At 39.0% G+C, this 20,489-nt stretch overlaps 1 protein-coding gene and 1 long non-coding RNA gene across 3 annotated transcripts in view; one reads left to right on the top strand and one right to left on the bottom strand.

The window, feature by feature from the left end:
- LOC117813365 (seizure protein 6 homolog) overlaps positions 1–20,489 on the bottom strand; it is a 140,398-nt gene that overhangs the window by 62,012 nt on the left and 57,897 nt on the right. For both annotated transcript variants that reach the window (XM_034684543.1, XM_034684542.1), the window contains exons 2-3: positions 10,643–11,377; positions 10,059–10,180 (exon numbers count right to left, since the gene is read on the bottom strand). In XM_034684543.1, coding sequence (XP_034540434.1) covers positions 10,059–10,180; positions 10,643–11,377 — 857 coding nt within the window. The remainder of the gene's footprint in view (positions 1–10,058; positions 10,181–10,642; positions 11,378–20,489) is intronic.
- LOC117813367 overlaps positions 1–20,489 on the top strand; it is a 115,676-nt gene that overhangs the window by 63,382 nt on the left and 31,805 nt on the right. The window lies entirely within an intron of this gene.

Here is a 20,489-nt window from a genome sequence, read left to right as displayed (position 1 = left end):
CATCCTCATCATTGACGCTGAAAGAGTTGGAGAGAACATAGCATTGTGTCAGACAGAGTCTTCTCCCTTTATGACAGCTCGCTGGGTGGAGGAGCAATTAGTGTCACCTGAAAGCATTTCTCTCGGGAAGGCTGGGCCTCATGAAAACTCATCTCAGCAAAGCCTTGACACCCTAAAAAGCTCATCAAGATCACACTGGCCTTCTTTATGTCCTGCCTTATTCCCCCAAGGCACAACATCATGAAGGCTTCCCTCTACCTCATCTAAAGTTGATTAAAAGCAGAGAGCCTGTCTTGGCCTCCATTACTCTTCGGAGCTCAGATTTTCAGCGACACCTCTGCTATGTGTTTTGTCATTTATGATACCAGAGAGTGGCTAAACTTGTGTATCACTTGTTGAAACACTGCTTTTGGAATATCAAACGTGGGGAGGAAAGATTACAGCTGTCACTGTGTTTTAAAGAGAAGCTGTTGGGCAAGAAAAGCGAGAAAAAGTGGAAATCTCCCATCACTTTCTTGAAGCCCTTTCGTCTGATGAGAACACTCGAGGTCAGCAAACGCAACAAAACAAATTAAATCCCTACCCCACCCACACACACACACACTCAGTGAGGGTCAATGCCATGTGCATTGTGCTCCTTTGTGAGAAATACTGGAATTAAAATGAGAGTGCAAAAAGATCAATACAGCAATTGAGCCAGCACTGAGAGGAGTCTGTGTCAAGTATTGGTGCTGCTTATTAACATGACTATTGATTGGAGTCAGAGTAGCGTGGTCGCTGGGGCAGCATCAAATACCGATCGTTAACCCCTCGAGTCAGGGTTAGCTATAAACACTTGGCATGCTCTGTAACATCTCAATCCTTAAAGGGGCATTTCAGTACTTTTTTCTAACCTCAGGTGGAACTTATTAGCGCATCTAGCCTTGAGCTCATTAGATGTGTGCTTCTTCACTTGTATTTGGCTTTGTTTGACATTGTTTTAATCAATATTCGCTCTTGGCTCATTTGAGGATGAAGCACTTGGAAGCTGTAATTTTGCCCTCTGAGACTTAAGGCTTTTGTTTGATATTTATAAGCTTTAATTAACGAAACAAAAAGAGGCGGTTTTGTGTTCTACTTCTCTTGATGGACAGTTTATTTTATAACTTCCCTTAATCACTATGGTTTAACTTTTGAGGACTACTTTTAATTAAAATCTTTGTTACATATTATACTACTTGACTGTTAAATCCAGTTTTAAAGTTTGACTGGCACCGTCTTGGAAACAAGAGAATAAAATTTTGAAGAATTAAAAGTGCATCAATGAGAGAGCGTATGCAGTTGAAGGCCAGAGAAAAGTTGTTAATTCTTCCCATGATCTGGATGCACCAAAAGAAGAGAAACTGATTGAGATGGAAGAAGGGGCTTGACATATAGAAAAACTGATAAATTAGTGAAAGGGAAAAGGGAAAAAGGTAGAGGAATTGGGAGAGGAGAAAAAATGAAATACACAGTATTGACCTGAAAATCCTGCCTCCCCATCTCATTGAATGATTCTGCTTTAAACCTGTCAGAAAATGGAAACACTCCTCCAATCAGCCTTTGTGGCAGTTGGAGAAATTGGCCACGTCTAGGGCTCCTAACCCTTTGAAATGTATCAACCTCTCTCAGTCCTTCCCCACACAATACTCTGTCTTTTTAGCAAGAGAGCAAAGATGTGGCCACCATGAAACTGAGTCAGGACAACCTGTGCTGAGCCTCAGATGGTAACTCCTTGAGACGCAGGCAGGTAGATCAGCCAGCAGAGGAGACGGAGAAATCAGAGAAGGACAGATGGTCTGGAAAGAGCTGATAGCTAGCCAGCCCACTGGATTTATTTGATCAAATAAAAAATAAAAAAAAGCTCAAAAATGGATTTTAAGCACTTTAATGCCACAGCCCAGTTCTGGAAAACCTCAATCTGTCCTTTGCTAAAAACCTTTATGCTAAAGTTACTGTGGGGAAGAGATGGGGAAGGCAGAAATAAAATATAAGATGCGATTGAGTTAAATGGTAAAGTTAAATTATATGCAGGGTGGTTCTGTGGCTCCACCAACTGATCAAATTGCAGTTAACAGCTTTGTTTTCCAAATTTTGAATGTTTACCTGTGATCTCAGTGAGAAAGAATATATCATCCTAAAAGAGTGTTCAGACCAAAAGTAAAGAAAAAAATAATGTGGTGTCGCTTGTGCAAATTTTAGAGCAGGTTTGTGCAGATTTGCCCCTCATGACAAACAAATGCTTTTATTTTGGGTTCATTCTATCCCTCAGTGGGAATTTATCTGACAGAAACTGTAATTACCAGCATTCTGTTTCAGCTAAAGATTCATCTCTTCCAGATGAGCCTCAGTTTCACTGTAAATAGGTGACACAGAAGCTGTGCTCTAGCTCACTACAGCACTTAAAAAAGAAACGTTGTTCTTGTTGATCAAAGTGCAAATAATAGATCACAACTATGCTTTAATAAATGCAACATGATCATGTTTGGTAAAGAGTAAAAAAATGCACTATTTGAGGTCTGTCCACGCAAGGACAAGAAAACAACTTTTAATATCCTTTTTTTTTTTTAAAGAGAGACCTCATCAGTTGTTTCTCATACATCCAAAGAGGGAAATCTAAACACTGATTTATTTATTTTTCTGAAGCAGCATCACGCTCACATTTTGAACTCTCGTGACTGGCCTGAGTAGTGCATCACCTAATGCAAATCTGCAACTTGCCGTTGACTTTCTATTCAATAAAGTCCCCCAAAATGTTTATGCGTCTGGTATGAACACAACTTAAAATCAAATCAACAATTTGAGTATGCCTACATAGGTTGCACAACGTTCACTCTAAAAGATCACCGTAAGTTTGAACTTCTTGAGTTGATAGACAGATGTACAACTCCTCAACAGAGACATTAATTACTTTAATACCAGTTACAACAAATGTCTTAAATTATTATCCACAGGTCAGTAACTCCTGGACAGGGTGACAATGCTGTTTGGACAATGTCATTAATTAAAATGTTTAGTCTGCAAGCTAACATCAATACGCTTTTGTGTTAAACAGAGCATGAAAAGTGCATGAGCTGGAGCCTGATACAAATCTTACTTACAGCAACCCTGGTTGGCCTTTAAGTTGTGCATTATTATGAAAGTTAATATGATAAATAGGAAAACTAGACAGAAATCTAGATTTTATACTCATAACTGATAGTTTATAGTCTTGCTGTTTAAACCTACTGCACATATTTCATATTTCTATATAGTCTAAAGTGCAAGTGCAGATTTGCAGAACATTTTTTAAATACACTTTGAGCTTTTATTACACCATTAGTTTACCTTCTAGGCAAAAAATTGTGTTACAGCAGCCTCCTCATATTTGTACAATTATTGTGCAGATAAATTGTAATGTGTCCAGAATCAGCAGATGGGGCGATGCATTATATGCTGTTAGCTGTGGCGGAGGGGTTGAACAGTCAGGCTGAGGCCAGTAAATTCTCCTGATACATTTTTCATCCTCCCTCCCCTGCAAGCTGCCAGACAGCTGAAAGGAGTATTGACTAAACACAGAAAAGGTCTGATCCTGCTTATTTATTCCCCACCAATCTCTGAGATATTTTTGAATTCTAGTGGAAAAAAAATCAGAGAGGTTTCTGAGTGCTGGAAGTGACAGCCACTGTGCCTTTATATATTATGTTTTACTGAACCAAAGGTACATTACAACAACATAAATATTTATTATACTGTCACAGCATCTGTCCTTCAGTGTTTTTCTTTCACCTAATTTCCTTCCTTTGCCCTTGCAAACTGCTGGTCTGTCTGCTGTAATGATCACACCCGTCCATAACGGAGGCTGCCTGCCAAAACAAGAACATGCACTTCAACCATAATGTCCCTCCTACAGCTCCCTTTGCTCTAAAGTGTGGAGCAAAAGCATTTTCTTCCTGTTAATGCTCAGCATAGGAAATAGTATCAAAACTCAGAAGGTTATAGTGGATACTAAAGCATATATTTATATTATTCCACCAGATATCAGACCAAAATCTCCAAATCCATTTCCAAAAGAGTTGGGACCTTGTGTGGAATGATGTTAAAAACGTCATTGAATGATTTGCAAATCATTTAAACCCAACATGGAATAGAAAATAGTGCAAAGAAAACATCAAAGTTTAAAAAATGAAAATTGTATTGTTTTAAGAAATTCTGAATTCTGCGGTAGCCTGCCATCTTGGCACACACACACACACGATACATGTAAACAACAATTGCCATGGGTGAGTGTGTCAGTGATTCCAAAAACGTGAGTTTTTGCTGTCCACATAGAAATGACAAAAGCAAATTTTCAGAGATCTTTACCTTGGAAGGCTTTTTTTGGAAACCTCAATTTTCAGTGCCTAAACATCTGTTTACATGAGGTTAAACCGAGAGAAACTATGTTTAAAACATATCCACATATGTTAGGACAGGACCTGAGGCTCTTAGAGGGTAAGGTGGCAAGATGTTCACCACTCTGTGAGAGACTGCGTGAACAAATAGTCAATACATTTCAGGATAATGTTTTAAGCATAAAATAGCAAGGATTTTGGGCATTTCACCTCCTACAGTGCACGATATCATAAAGAGATTCAAAGAATCTGCCGATAGCTCTGTACTGAGGGGACAAAGCTGATGACTAATGCTGGATGCCCTACATCTTCAGGTATTCAGTGTATTAAAGGGGACATATCACACTTTTTTCATCAATACATATTGATCTAAGAGGTCCCCAAAACATGTCTTTAAAGTTTATGCTCAAAATAACACTTTGAAATCAGATTTTGGCAAGCCTGAAAAGCCCTCTTCTTCAGCTCTCCTCAGAACGGTCTGTTTTTCCTCTGACCACGCCCCCTCAGGAAGTGGATGTGGCCTCGGCTCTCCAGCACGTTGATCTAATGTTTACATGTTGGCTGACTATACATGGCTGCTCACAGATCGCATTACTTCAACCCTCTGAATTTGATCCAGAATCTGATCCTGACGGAGAGGTGCCTGCAGCAGGACCTTTCTGAAAGATTGGTCCCAGATTTAGTGTTTCTTGTTGTTTTATTTATCAGTATGTAGACGTGTGTCTTGGTACACAGCTACGAACATGTAGCTATGTGGCTATGCTAACTAGCGCTAGCACTTATCCATGATAAATAAAAATCATCCACTAGATCTTCAAATCTGCAGACGTGGGGAGTAAAACCGACCTTTGCCAGAAAGGCAGCAGGACCTTTCTGAAGGATTGGTCATAGATTTAGTGTTTCTTGTTGTTTTATTTGTCAGTATGTAGACGTGTGTCTTGGTACACAGCTACAGCTACGACATGTAGCTATATGGCTATGCTAACTAGCGCTAGCACTAATCCATGTTAAATAAAAATAATCCACTAGATCTTCAAATCTGCAGACGTGGGGAGTAAAACCGACCTTTGTGTTTATTAAGACAGCCTACAACTAGCATGCCTCCCTCCTAAGCTCCTTGTTTGCACACGTGTGCAGGTAATGAAAATCGGAGGAGGAGTTGAGTTGTATTTTATACAGTCTATGGGCTGAACAAGCTCCGAGCTCTGACTCTGTGACAGACCGGATATTGTTGTTACGTAACAAAAACACGGAAGTCTGAAACGGCTCGTTTCACACACATTTACAGAAAGGTGTAGAAATCAAAACAGGGGCAGAATGGATTTCTTTTATTATCGGGGGGTTTGTAGACATGCCAGGGACACATTTCAGGTAGAGAACCATTAAAAAGTAAATTTTGCATGATATGTCACCTTTAACAACATACATGACTATGTATCACTGCATAGGCTCAAAATCACTTTGAAAATCCTTTTACTGTTAATACAGTTCATTGCTGCATCCACAAACGCTGGTACCATCCAAAGATGAAACCATATATAACCATGGACTGAGGCAAAGTGGGAAACTGTCCTGTGGTCTCACGATTCAAAATGTAATATTAGTTTTGGAAATAATGCACGCCGCCTCTTCTTTTCCAAAGAGGAGAGACCACCTGAATTGCTGTCATCATCATCAGTTTAAAAGCCAGTATCTCTGATGGTTTTGGGGTTTTGGAGCAACATATGCCGCCAACTAGATAATGCCTGTTTCAGGGAAGACCTTGCATACTTCAGCAAGGCAGTGCTAAACCACATTCTACAAGTATCACAACAGCATGGCTCTACAGGAGAAAGGTCCAGGTGCTAAACTGGCCTTCCTAAAGTCCTGATTTATCACCTATTGAAAAAAAACTGGTGCATCATGAAAAAGCACATCAAATTTTACCCCGAACTGTTGAACAACTGAAATCTTATATCAGGAAAGAATTGGACAACATTTGATTTTCAAAACTCCCTTTTCCATAACACAGGGACATGTTTCAGTTTCAACATTTGATATGTTGTCTTTGCACAATTGTCAATTTAAAATAGGGTTTCAATGATTATGATCAAATTTTCTCTTATCAATATTTTAAAGTATCCTAACTTTTTTGGAATTGGGGTTGTATACAGAATTTAAAACTTATTTGTGATCACACCAGAAAAGCAGCAGGGGAAGAACTTTGCTCCCTCCAGAGATCACTGTGTGGCAATGACAAATAACCTCATCAGTAACTGGAAGCAATCAATTCAGTCACCAGGACAACAGTTAATTTGATCTATCTTTTCTCATTACATACTATTCTTGCCTCCAAAATCCTCATAAATGGCATAAGTAATACATGGTGAAAAGTAGGACACACACTATGACTAGAACTTTGATCCAGCCTACTATTTTGCTGCATTAAATGTGTGAAATTAATATAAATGACTTCATATCATGATGCTATATTACATTATCTTTAGTGTGACTCTCAGTCAATGTTATGTGCATCCAAAAAATGTCACCAAAAAAGCTTTCCCTTCCCTACAATATGCCCTTTGGATATGTTCATTACCAGCAGCCCCATGTATCATTTAACAAACCTGGAATGGAGTGACAGTCACAGAATAAAGTGATCTGTTTTTTACTATATTGCACAAAAATCCTGCAGGGGGTCCTTATTGCACTCCACCCTTATTTTCTTTCCATGTTTCCTGTCACTCTCCACTGGGAGTCAAGGCAAAATAACCCCCAAAAAAAGGCCATAAAGGTGACTGATCAAGACACCTAAGTGTGTGTGGATATAAGAGAAGGGACATTAGAAAAAGGACGCTTGCAGCTATGAGATGTGCAGCAGCTCATTGACCACTGCCAGCTCTGAGTCTCTTGTAACTGAAGCTGATTTGAGACAACCTTAAGGTTTGAATTCATGTATGTCGATCGATCTTTGGAAGTGTTCACAATCAATTATCAATTACCCATATACAGTATAAATACATATTTTTTTTAATTAGATTTTTCCTACGACAAAAACAAAACCAAATGCATTTTTTCCCTGAAATCACATTTTACACAGCAACATAATGCATATTACTGACAGTATTGCTGAATTATAGAACACATACAGGCGTACAAATTGTTAAACATGCTGATTATCAACATCCAGAGCAGGCTCATAAAAATATCTCTGCGGACATACAGTCATGCAGAGCAAGGCTCGAATTACTAAATGTGGAATTGTTGCAACCAGAGACCAAAACAGAAAAACATTTCAGACTCACACTGCCTGTTTTCTGCCTACTTGTTCTTATTGAGAAAAATAAGCATGTTCACACGGTCGGGTGTCAGTCAGAGGCGCATCTGGGTTAAAATCATTCTGGCAGCAGAAAATACACAATGTTGCTGGTATCCAGAGATACTGGCACACCAGCTTTGTCAGTCTGGGAATTCTCTCTGCATTGACTTTCCACCGGTCTTCAACCTCTGTATCCGTAGTGGCAACTGTGGTGTATTGCCCCCCCCCCCCAAAAAAAAAGAGCTTGGAGAGACTTGGCATAGCCCCCAGCTGAGTGCCTCTGCTCTGCGCAACACTTATAGTCAGTTGGTTCACATTGAAACATGCTTTAAAGTTAAAACAACACCATGATGGCTGAATGAGAAATAAGATTACATGTTGTTTATCTCAACCTGATAGAAAATTGAAAAACAAAATGCATGATTGGGCATGTTCTTCACATGTGTTAACCTGACACTCGATTAATTAACATCCTTAGTTCCTACATTTGATGTTTCAGTCCCTTCAAACAGGTGAATCCCATGAGACAAGAGCGGAATGTGTGTCTTTCTCTTGCTGCTTACTTTAAGGATTAAGTGCAAGTGAATGAGAATAACAGTCACAAAGTGAAGTGATAAAAAGGTCCTGGTTGCACAACATTTTCTATACACCGCTACTTTATGAGTCTGCTGTCTGATTGCCTTCATTCCTCTTGAAACCTTGGGACCTTAAAAGCCTTCAGAGGTTCACACCCCGGAGCTTCACACATGGCTAATGAAAAAGTATGACATGCAGTTGACTCTTTTTTTATCTCTCTATATCATCTTAGTTTATGTCTAGCCTTGCAATGGCTTCACATTTCCTTAACTGTCCTACTTTGCCATAAGATCACTTTGCTTTTAGCTGCAGGAGGGAGGAAAACCATGTGCCCATCTGGTTATATGGTGGTGCTAAAACACATGGTCACCTGAGAATAAAATAAGCAGCACTGAGAATAAAATGTCTGTATGTTTTCTCTTACAGTCTTGCAGTTTTTCCGTTTTTTTCCAAAGAAAGTTCTGCTACAACTGCTGAAGAAGCAGTGGAAGTTAAGAGCTGATACATCAAATGTGGAGAAAAGCATATGTGTGCATCTGTGTATGCATGCAGGTATGTGTGCCCATGCTTATAAGTGGTTCAAGATTTACTTAAGTTGCCCAGAGGAAACTCTTGGAGGAAAAAGGAAAAAAAACTCTCAAGCATATACTCTGTCAAGACTTATCTTAGCCCTCCAGAGGCAGCAAGACAAAGCTCACACATTTTAAAGTCTCCAGTGGTAAATGAGGCGTTTGAGGAATTGCAAATGCCAGGGACACACACTCACTGACAGTTAATTTTTATAACCTTTTGTGAAAAGACTTACCAAGCAAACATTCAACCTGAGGCAGACCCCTCACTTGAGCCCCCATCCACCCACTCCCCCCAGCAATTTGCAGCCTGTCTATCTTCATCAGCCCACACAGGACCAACAAATACTGTAACGGCTTAGTTTAAGAACTAGACAGTTCTGCAAGTTCATGTTTTATTTGTTCTGAGAGACAGGTCTGGCCCAATTTCTTGCTCAACTTCCTCCCAACATCTTTAGCGCTGGACATAAAAACCATACCTTCATATAATATTGAGTACTTCTGATATTGTCACTATACAGGGGAGTGCTATTTAGGCAATTTTGGGATGAACTGGGATGTATACTGTTCATAGGGTGCATTCTGTTAAATTACATGAGTGATAGCTAGGGCAAAATATTTAGTGACATAGACAACCGCCAAACGATGTCTCTGAATTTGCCTCTTAACAAAAACAAAAGAACATATTCCTCCATTGTCATCAACTCTTCTTCTCTGGTGTGGTTTGTAACTTTGAGTGGCACCTTTTAGTGGAGGCCTTGTTTAACCTACATACCACTTTAAAGGACACATGGGAGTATCTGGGTTCAGAGAGTATTGTTAAAACTAAGTATTTGTTCAGCATGTAAAAAGGAAGCATTGGGGATCTCAATTGTCACCCAATTCCACAGATAAATCACAAAACACAAAGACTTAAATATGACTAAATTAACCGTGAATCCTGAAAATGACCAAGGCTTAAACCAAATTAAAATTACTTGTCAAAATGAATGGTGGTTGTGTCTGTTGGATTTAAAATAGGCAACTGGTAAATAGGCAGCAATTTGTCTTGCAGTATAAATATTGATAATACGTCAGTGTTGTATCCAAAGCCATTTTCTGGTGTCTTCAAGAGCATCAATTATTTTTGTATTGGGTTCAAGAAGTAGGTTTGCTCTATATTTATCAAAAGTTGAATGTGATGATACAAAATTGATGACATCATAGTGAGCCTTTAGCACTGACCTGAACCTCAATGCCATATCCCAGGTAGACAGTAACCAGGTAGTTACACTCCACTCCAGAGTCAAGCTGCTGCAGGATTTCGATGTTACCCTCAGGGTCAGTGAAATTCAGACTGCATGGCTCTGTGGGAGACAGCGAAAAAGACAAGTGATTCCCTTTTTTCCCAGACCACTGATCTCTCTGACAGCCCACCTGTGTCTCCATGGCCCCCGTAACCCTCTAACTATCTCTGCAGATTTCCTTTCAGACACACAGCTCATCTGGGCCTTTAGCCCTTTGTGGCCAGTGGAAAGGACAGGCAGGACACATCAGGGAAGAATCAGATTGTTTTTGACACATGAGCAACTCTGTTATCCCTGGTGGAGAGATGAATGGTGGTGTGCTGCATGCCAAATGAACAGCAGTTAAGCTGATGACTTGATGCTTTATTTTTCCTTTCTTCTGGGGAGGATGTGTTACTCTGAACTTTGAATTCTCATAAGGTATGAAACGTTTTCTGGATACATATATCATCCTTTTCACAAAATAGTTTAATTTTTCTATTTTATGCATTTTAAAGTCAAGAAAATATAACCATTCCTTACCTGTTGTTTGCATGGTGGTGATGGTGGTAGTAGTGATAACAGTTGTGGACGTCCTGGTGGTAAATTCATCTTTGGATACCGACGTCTTATGAGATGGTGGATGATCAGGGCTGGTTTTATCTTTCAGTGCTGTTTCCCTGGGTTCTAATTTCTCCATTCTCATAGATGACGGAGCAAGAGTTGGCTCGGCAGGAATCGCACTCAAACTTTGAGGCCTACCTCTCTGCGACAACAAAGAAGCTGCTGGGTTGTTGTCACTACCTGAACCTCTATTGTGTAGTGTCACTTGGGTGGTAAGGGAGTCTGTTGTTGGCACTACCTTGTCTTCGCCACTGGTCTTCTCTCTAGAGGACGTCTTATAAGGCAGAGACATGGGCCTTGGTGTTGTTGGGGAAAATGTGGTCAAGGGGGAGGTGGCAGCCGCGGTGGCGGTAGAGGCAATGTCTGAGAAGGCTGGGGCTTCCTCATGGGGTACTAGCTGAGTCACAGTATCTCCTGGCATGGTGGAATAAGCCGCCACAGAGCCATCCCTCCCAAAAAATTGCTGCTCGCCCTCGAAGTCCCTTGTAAGTAGGTGCTCATGAAGCAGTAGCCCCTTGAGGACAGGCTGGTGATTGGGAACGTTCATCGGCAAGGCCGTTGTGACAACATGGATCTCGCTCTCTGTGTCTATTGTTGGTGCTTCCCTGTCTGGGTCAAGTGTCCTTCTGCTGATGCCATTAATTTCCTTTGGCCCTAAAAGGAAAAGAAAATATGGTTGTGTTAAGCAGAATATTACAGACCAGTAAGCTACTTACAGTACTGTAGAGCAGTACATCTTTCTGACATTTTCATTATAGAATCATCAAGACCGCCAGCCTTTAATCTACAGAAATTATGCCTAATGAGGTGAGATGCTGTCCTCTTGTATAATTCTTCCACACATATTTTGTTGCTATTTAAATCAGTTCATTATGCATATGTATGCGTGTGTGAGTGTGGCTGTGTATGTGTGTGAGACTTTGGGTTAGGGGGAAGGGATGGTGGTTTAATCCCTTATAGTATCCATTGTAGAGCTTTCATAACAGTAAAACAGCCTAATGGGTCGACATACAGTATGTAGGTCACTACAAGCAACGCACAGTATGCGTATTGTCATAGCTTAGTATCCTTTGTAACACAGTTCATTTTTCCAACCTTATCGTCAGTGTTCAAATCTAAGCTTTTCTTCAGTACTTGACGTGCTTTGCTGTACATTTCACTGACCCACCATCAAGGACGTTCTTTTTAAGTCCCTGTGGCCGATTAATACTGACAGCAGTGAGAAGCAGCTTGCCGAAAGTCTGTTTTTTTACAAAAGACAAATTCCACAATCACACCCTGCAGGCAGTGAAAACTCAGAGCAGAGAAACGCTGAGCAGAAATAGTCTAGTTACTTGTGGGATTGAAAGGTGTAAAAACACATATTTTTCTGGGACATTGTTCTTTAGGCTTGTATTCTTTATGTCCCATTTTCTTCAGCCTTGCATGCAGAGACAAACACACACACACACACCAACCAATCACAGCACATGCATTGTTTCGAGTTTCACAGAAAAAGCAATCAACCAGAAAATAGTCTCTAATCCACAATAAAATAGAAATGAATGGATAAACCTGTGGGTGTAAAATGGGATACAAAAGTTTAGTTAGAAAGTTTAGCAAACACTTGCATGACAACTCAAGTCAAGTCAAACAAATGAAAATTTAAAAAATATAAATATTATCTCACACATAAAAGTCAGAGAACTTGCACTTGTTGTACCCGTAAGGGATAAGGAGATATATTAGGATGAGAGGAAAAACACTTCTAGCTGTTGCATTCACTTCTCTGTGCTGAGTAATATTACATTGCAAACTGTAATAAAACAATACATGTCAAAAAACATATTTGAACTAAAATATTACTGAGCATGTGATTATTTATTGCATTTTTAAGTGGCAAGCTTATTTATCTGTTTATGTAATTATTACTGAACTATGCTAGGGCACAATAAACATATTAATCCTGTTACAAGTACACAAACATAATCCAAGACAAAATGCAAACAGTTGAGGACGCAGCGCAGCTAAAGGGCCTCACGCTAGATTACACCGATTAGCCAAAACTCTTTTCAACACTAACAAGTACAATACATATTTTTCTCTCATATTTCTTTAACTGTGACACAGATAGAACTACTACTAACATGTTTCCTTAAGTTTGCAATGTTTTGTGTATGGTAATGACCTGAAATAGGGGAAATAGTAGTGATATGAGAATGATGTTAACCACATACGGCTCTTGCCTTCATTCCTAAGAGGCATTGCCAACAGATCACTGGGGTTGTATCTGAGGTACAGCAAAGAAAGAATAAGAATACCTAGTATATAAAAAAATATATATCTGTCCTTTTGCCTGAACGTTGACTTGATATATTTTTTACAAGTAAACAAATTATTTAAAGATAAATCTTAAATATAGAACCTTTACTTGACATTTTACCATGTTAAAACTTAGACAAAAAATCTCCCAGACCATTTTGAGAATGACGCTGCTAATCCATTTTAAAGACAGATTGAGCTTGAGTTTTAATAACGCAGTCCTTTAATACAGTGTGGGTTTAGAAGCACCAGACAGATGCGTTCATTTAATAATGGATTAACCAATAAGTTCTAAAATAATAAAGTAATACCACAGCCAGGAGGTACACAAAACAAACCTGATTATTAAATTGAGGACCCAGAGGATTCAAGCTGCACCTGGCACGTGTGGTACGTGCTTTAATCATTGTGCAAAGAACACAAAGTAAAAGAAGGAGACATTTACCCTTAAAATATAACTGAGGAGTTTGTGCCACGCACATGAGATCCTGGTTTCAGCCACAGGAAATTCTTAATCCACAATAAAGAAAGTGATTAACAATTTTAAAGGAACAGCACAGATCAACAGACATCTCTCCAGCTCTATGCAATTAAAAGACCACTGCAACTTTAAACGGCTCAGTGAGGACAGACCAGAAAATCTGTTCATGGAGCTCAAGTGTATATTGTAGCCAAATGATTGCACTGTGAGTACAAAAGTGCCATTTCTACCCCATTAACAGCTACATTTTCCTCACATCAGTTGTTTGGGGAGGTGTAATGAATAAATGGTTCCCACTGCTGCACTCAGTGTAAACATTAGCAAAGACAAACATCTTTGTACGTCCTCAGCGCTTTTCATGGGACAGTTTTGCAATGATCAAGGGTTCTCCAGCTGGTTGCTATTTAACTCAGGTGACGATAAAGATCTTTGACTTATTTGGGAACCTTTATGTTGAAGGGCTTTTGATTTTCCAGTGCTGACTTTTTGTTCTCAAGTGTGTGTTGCAGGAAGTCATCAAAAGAGAGGTGGAAATAGCGTGTACATGTTTTGGTGATTCTGGACATTTAACAAAATCTATGTCATCTCCAGCACCCACTTTCATTTAAACTGATTGTAATTAGCTGACTAAAAATATCACAGCAGCCTGGGAGTTCCTGCTTTCATTTCAGCATCAATACACTCTCCACCTTTCTCTCTGTCTGATCTATTATTTTGTATTTTCATTTATTTTGTCTTCCTACAAAATGTCATGTATCTTTATTCAGTAAAGCTGTAAATACAACTTGGAGCTTAAAAAAAGATGAAAAAAAACAACACTAAATGTTTAAATAATGCCTTAGAAATATGAGTGTTAAACTGTTTTCACACAGTATTAATAAGTAGCCTAGATAAATGCTATAAACACAGAGAGCTCTCATAATCCTCTTATGTGTCTGTGTACACCTGTCTGCATGAGGGAAAACTGTCATCTTTGACACCTTAATTAGCGTCATTCTGGGTGACAGTTTGTCTTAACGAGGCAGAAAAACTGTCAGCACACTTTTCATGCTTATAGATGTGAGGATGTGGTGACACAGGCAGAAAATTGTGTTTTTTTCCTCCGTATAGTTATAAGGATGGTATAAGTCCAAACAGAGGATTATTCTGAAATGATTTGTCCATGTCAGCTGAACAGAAAGAAACTATGTTTTTAAGTTAACATACACAGTAGCATATAACTGGTGGAACTATAATGACAGACTGGATTTTCAAATGGCTTTAAATTCAATGTTATCCACTTGTACGTGGAGTATAGACATATATAAATAAAGATGAATTTAGCTTTATTTATAGTCAATGTGAAATTACAATATACAGATTTCAGCCTACTCTACAGTAGAGATATAGACATACAATCAAACTCAGATACAATGGCATGCTTTTACACATTCCTTACAACAGTACAATAAGCTCAAAGTAAGTACAGTCCTGCACTGGGTTGCACCATGTGTTAGTTCATATGCAATCTAGTTTGAAAGTCTAATTTCCTACACTTGTCAGTTTGATTGTGGTATTTTCTACAGGACACACCGTATAAACACTTCTGTCGCTACCACGAATCGACCAGTTGGTCTACCATTTCTGGCATGCATCTAACTTTATGCTTTTACGATTGTCCCCATGGCTGCTTTTGTTGTGCTTTCTCCTTCAGTCAGCGTGACTCCTGATAAGCTATAATTTCCTCCCACATGACAATCCACAGTGTGCATGCTCAGCTGTCCTCTTGATTGCTCCCACACAACAGGATTTCTGATCGTAAATATTGAACACGTTTAGTATTTACGATTGGAAATCGGTGTGGCCATAATCATCTTCTGAGCATATTTGGGGAAATAAATACCTCTGAACATTCCTCAGACTACAGGAACATTAAGGAAAATGCTCTACAAAGCTAATAATCCAGATTTTGCTGACTTTTGTCAGAAGGGTGCATCCGGATCCAAATTGTCTTGACTGTCTCATAGTGTGCACCCTGCTTTGAATGAACCTTAGGGTCAGGGTTAGATGTTTGGTTTGGTGTGGACTTTGAACCCCAAAATTAACAAAGAACTGAAACAGCTGGTGCTTTTGGTTTGCTTTGAGCCAACACTCAAACTTTGCTTTGAAGGCATTCTTTTTTTATTAACCAGGATAGTTAGTGTTTAACAGATTTGTAGTCTTCATTGAAGAAATCTGATTGTCAAAATATAATTATGGTACATTTTACAATGTTCTTTCACCATCATCATATTAATTTGTCCCTATCTTGTCTTTGGATACAAAGAAATAGTTCCTGAAGTCCTGAAAACACATTAAAAAGCTTATTTGAGAAAACAATTTTTTTTTAAGTTTTCAAAAACTAGCTGGATTGTTTAAATCCATTGTCCATATCTGTTAAACAGACAACAGAAGTTGTCAAACTCAAAATCGTATTTACTTTCTTGTTTTGATTACAAAGCTAGCTGTTTTTCCGTCCCTATTAAAAAAAGATCTTTGAATCTGTTTGCCAGCTCACACACGTTCACCCTGGAAAACTGACTCAATCTGTATTGATTCTGTAAGAATTCCCAGAACAGGAAACATAAATTTAGGTTTTTAAATAAGACATGGTTTCTGAATAAAGGTGAAAATTGACTGGGCTATGGGAGCAGCTCTGTCTTGCTTGTAAAACTGAGAAAGTAGTAGTAAGCTGATGAAACATTTTGCTGATGCAGAGTAAGTCTACCATCCAGCACGCTAATAAAAGTTTGATCAGGCTATTCAGGAGGAAGAGTAAACAAATTTGTTACAAAGCATCTCCCCGGCTGGCAGAATTGACACATAGTTTTACATTTTTACTAGCAGACGCGACAACACCACATTTATCTTTCTCTGCAACGGAGGCAATTCAAAGACCTTTTGATGTAGAGAGATGGAGGAGGAACATTTCCTTGTAGCCTTATTCTGTCACAGCAAGAGAAGCTAAATCTGAGCTATAAAGGCAAAGTAAGCATATTTGACACGTCTCACAGCCAGCGAGAGTAAAGAGTGTAAAGGGAGGCCTTCATAAATGTTTGAGACTTCTCTATATTTGTAATTATAAGAAGGGGACAGCCTAAACGCACACATACTGTATGGTAGAGCTGGGCAGTTCTATCCCATAATGTTGTTATTTCAGCATTAAACTGTTATATTTTGCGATGTCCCTTTCTGTCTTTATCTGTGTTGGTCAGCTTTAGACCATCCCTTGCCGCCCTTCAGTCAGAATATCGAGCGAAAGCAGAGAGAGAGATTGGAGAACTGGGTTAAAGCAGAGTTTCTCATACACAGGTCAATACAGGATCAATGAGTACAGGTTGGAGACCTCACTGTGGTGATTACAGAGAAGCAACTTCTGCTACCGCACCGCTCTCATCTCTCACCCCTAATTGGGTGTTTCAGAGAGCAGAGCTGAAGTCTGAATTAAATGTAATTTTTTGAGTATCTGTGTAATGCGGATCAATGGATACAAAACAGGAGAGAACCAATTACACCGTCTATTTTTAATGCAAGGCACATTCATTCGTTTCACATGTGTGTGCATACATGGCTTATTCCTTTATTACGTTGTGACGGCACACTAATTAGGAGAAATGTCTCGCATCTCTGTTGTTGTTGAAATAATAATTGTTTGGTAACCGTATTTACTCTGACATAAGCAAGGTTGCATCTTGAAAATGTGACCTGACGGTTAAAAAGGCAAAGTGCTCATTAATACTCATTCTCATTATTAAATAATTACAATATTTTAGAAAGATCATTTGGAGGGCAACTGAAGAATTAAAGTAGGATCTTAAAATAATTCATGGAACGTGGCTCTTTTAAGGGGTTACATCAAGGAAGGCATCATCCTCCACTGTAATTTGATTGGCCAATTGTGATGCCTCTTTCTAATCTACTGGCAATTTATCAATCAAGCTGTATCTGTGAAGCATCCTTTGTTTAGGTTTGTGTGATTTGTGCTTTACCAATGATTGTAAAGGTATGGTAAAAGTGCAAAATAAACGGCATGAGATGAGTGTCTACCATAGACTGTATATGAAATGGACAGGGTCGCTCTGCCTTTTCTCATTGAACGGTTTTGAAGCCAAAATATCCTGTTCCAGAGCACTGCCATCTTGTGCAGCCAGAGTCTGCACATTAGAAAATTTCTGTGTTGCCACGGTAATTTCTGTGTTGCCACGGTAAAGAGCTCCGCCCCACAGCGTAGCTTAACAAGATCCTTTGGAGTGTCTCTCTACAGCAGCTGTCAATCAGAGCAAACCCAGAAGTAAAACCCCGTTTTTTAAAGGTGACATATCATGCAAAATTGACTTTTTAATGGTTCTTTACCTGAAATATGTGTCCCTGGCATGTCTACAAACCCCCCGAGAATGAAAAAAATACATTCTGCCCCTGTTTTGATTTCTACACCTTTCTGTAAATGTTTGTGAAACGAGCCGTTTCAGACTTCCGTGTTTTTGTTACGTAACAACAATATCCGGTCTGTCACAGAGTCAGAGCTCGGAGCTTGTTCAGCCCGTAGACTGTATAAAATAATACTGAATCCCTCCCCTGTTTTTCATTACCTGCACAAATGTGTGCTAACAAGGAGCTTAGGAGGGAGGCATGCTAGTTGTAGGCTGTCTTAATAAACACAAAGGTCGGTTTTACTCCCCACGTCTGCAGATTTGAAGATATAGTGGATGATTTTTATTTGTCATGGATAAGTGCTAGCGCTAATTAGCATAGCCACATAGCTATATGTTCATAGCTGTAGCTGTAGCTTTAGATGTAGCTGTAGCTGTGTACCAAGACACACGTCGACATACTGACAAATAAAACAACAAGAAACACTAAATCTGTGACCAATCGTTCATAAAAGGTCCTGCTGCCTTTCTGGCAGAGGTCGGTTTTACTCCCCACGTCTGCAGATTTGAAGATCTAGTGGATGATTTTTATTTATCATGGATAAGTGCTAGCGCTAGTTAGCATAGCCACATAGCTACATGTTCGTAGCTGTGTACCAAGACACACGTCTACATACTGATAAATAAAACAACAAGAAACACTAAATCTGTGACCAATCGTTCAGAAAGGTCCTGCTACAGGCGCCTCTCCGTCAGGATCAGATTCAGAGGGTTGAAGTAACGCGATCTCTGAGCAGCCGTGTATATTCAGCCAACATGTAAACATTAGATCAACGTGCTGGAGAGCTGAGGCACGTCCACTTCCGGAGGGGGCGTGGTCAGAGGGAAAACAGAGTGTTCTGATGAGGAATGAAGAAGAGGACTTTTCAGGCATGCCAAAATCTGATTTCAAAGTGTTTTTTTGAGCATAAACTTTAAAGACATGTTTTGGGGACCTCTTAGACCAATATATATTGATGAAAAAAGCGTGATATGTCCCCTTTAACCTCTGATAACTAACGAAAAAGAAACCTTTCAGAAAAAAGAGGGCTTGGACACAAAACAGTCAAATAATAACTACATATCACCACAGCATACAGATGTGAGAAACATTCGTACGACGTGTATTTATTTTTTAAAATTTGACTGCAGCCCCATTCAAATTAGTGGGGGAGACAGAGTTTTTGACTTATACTGCAGCCAGCCACTAGGGGGAGGAGTTTTTGTGGATGCTTCACTTCCAGCCCAGCAAGCTGCACTCCTGGTGTCTACCAACAATAGAAATATATATATATAAATTTAATATACAATAAAAAAATAGAAAGAATAGATTGAACATAAGCATAGAAAAACAGTTATTCGTGGTTTTTCATTATAAAATGTGACATTGATGGATTAAACCAATTTATTCACAGAGTTCATTCAGTTTATGAGCAACGACCATCATAACCATAAAATTCACACCGTAAAACATACTTATAATGCCTTTTTTAAATACAAAAAGTTGGCTGCTTCATATACTTTACCTATATACCAAATTAAAATGCAGAGAGAGGTATTTTATTATGTTATAGCAATATACCAACAAGATGGCACTCAAAGAAGCAAGCAACCATTTGCTTTGCAAGGCATGCTGGAATACCAGGCTATTTGTGCCACTTTTTTAACAGCGTTTCTCTTTCAATAGGTCATAATTATGCATTTATAGAAAATTATGGTATGATATTGAGTGAATAAATCTTGAAAAGTGCTAGTTTGATTGAAAATTCTCCTTAATGTTAAACAAGTGACCAGTGGAGGTTGGTTGCGTGAGTTTTGCCAAATTGGTTGTGGGTCCGTACCTCACAACTGTATCGTAAGCTGAGCTCAGTTACAGCACTTGTGGCTATTGCAGGTTTATCCACACACAAAAACACATGGTAATAAATAGAGCAGCACAGAAACTAGACATTGCGGTTTTGCTGAGCACAATGGGAATTGTTATGTACGAAGACAGTTACAATATTAGTCCCTCTGGACGACCCCCCATAACAGACTACCTATTCTGTACGTTGCATTATACAGTCCAGGTTTCACTGTATATCAGGTCTTCATACTGTATATGGTTAATGTTTCTCTTCAGCACTAGTCCTTGACACAAATATAATTCAACTGCAAATTAATCTATAGGGAATATTCAAAAAGATCCCTTTTACATAGCATACAATGATTCTGTATTGCATATAATCCTCACATGATGAGTTAAATGATCAGATAAAGTTTCTACTGAATGTTTGACAGCCAGCATTTCTTCTGCATTTGACTTGGGAAAAACAACCAGCATGAATAAAAAGGGAAAAATATTTTCACAAAACATCTATTTTTGTTTTATCAAAATTGAAAACACTCATTTATTTAACCACATGCTATAATGATATTCAAATACTGAAATTATATTAAGTTGTTTTTCTGTCCAGTCTAGTTTTTGCCAGGCTCTGACTCTCTACAGAAACCCAGACAAGCTCTGCTCACACCTGCTTCCATCTATATTTGAGAAATCACACCTTACTGCCATCCA

The sequence above is a fragment of the Notolabrus celidotus genome, chromosome 5, assembly GCF_009762535.1.
Source record: "Notolabrus celidotus isolate fNotCel1 chromosome 5, fNotCel1.pri, whole genome shotgun sequence".
NCBI lineage: Eukaryota > Metazoa > Chordata > Actinopteri > Labriformes > Labridae > Notolabrus > Notolabrus celidotus.
The sequence above is the reverse complement of the archived record's forward strand: the minus strand, read 5'-3'. Positions and strand labels throughout refer to the sequence as shown.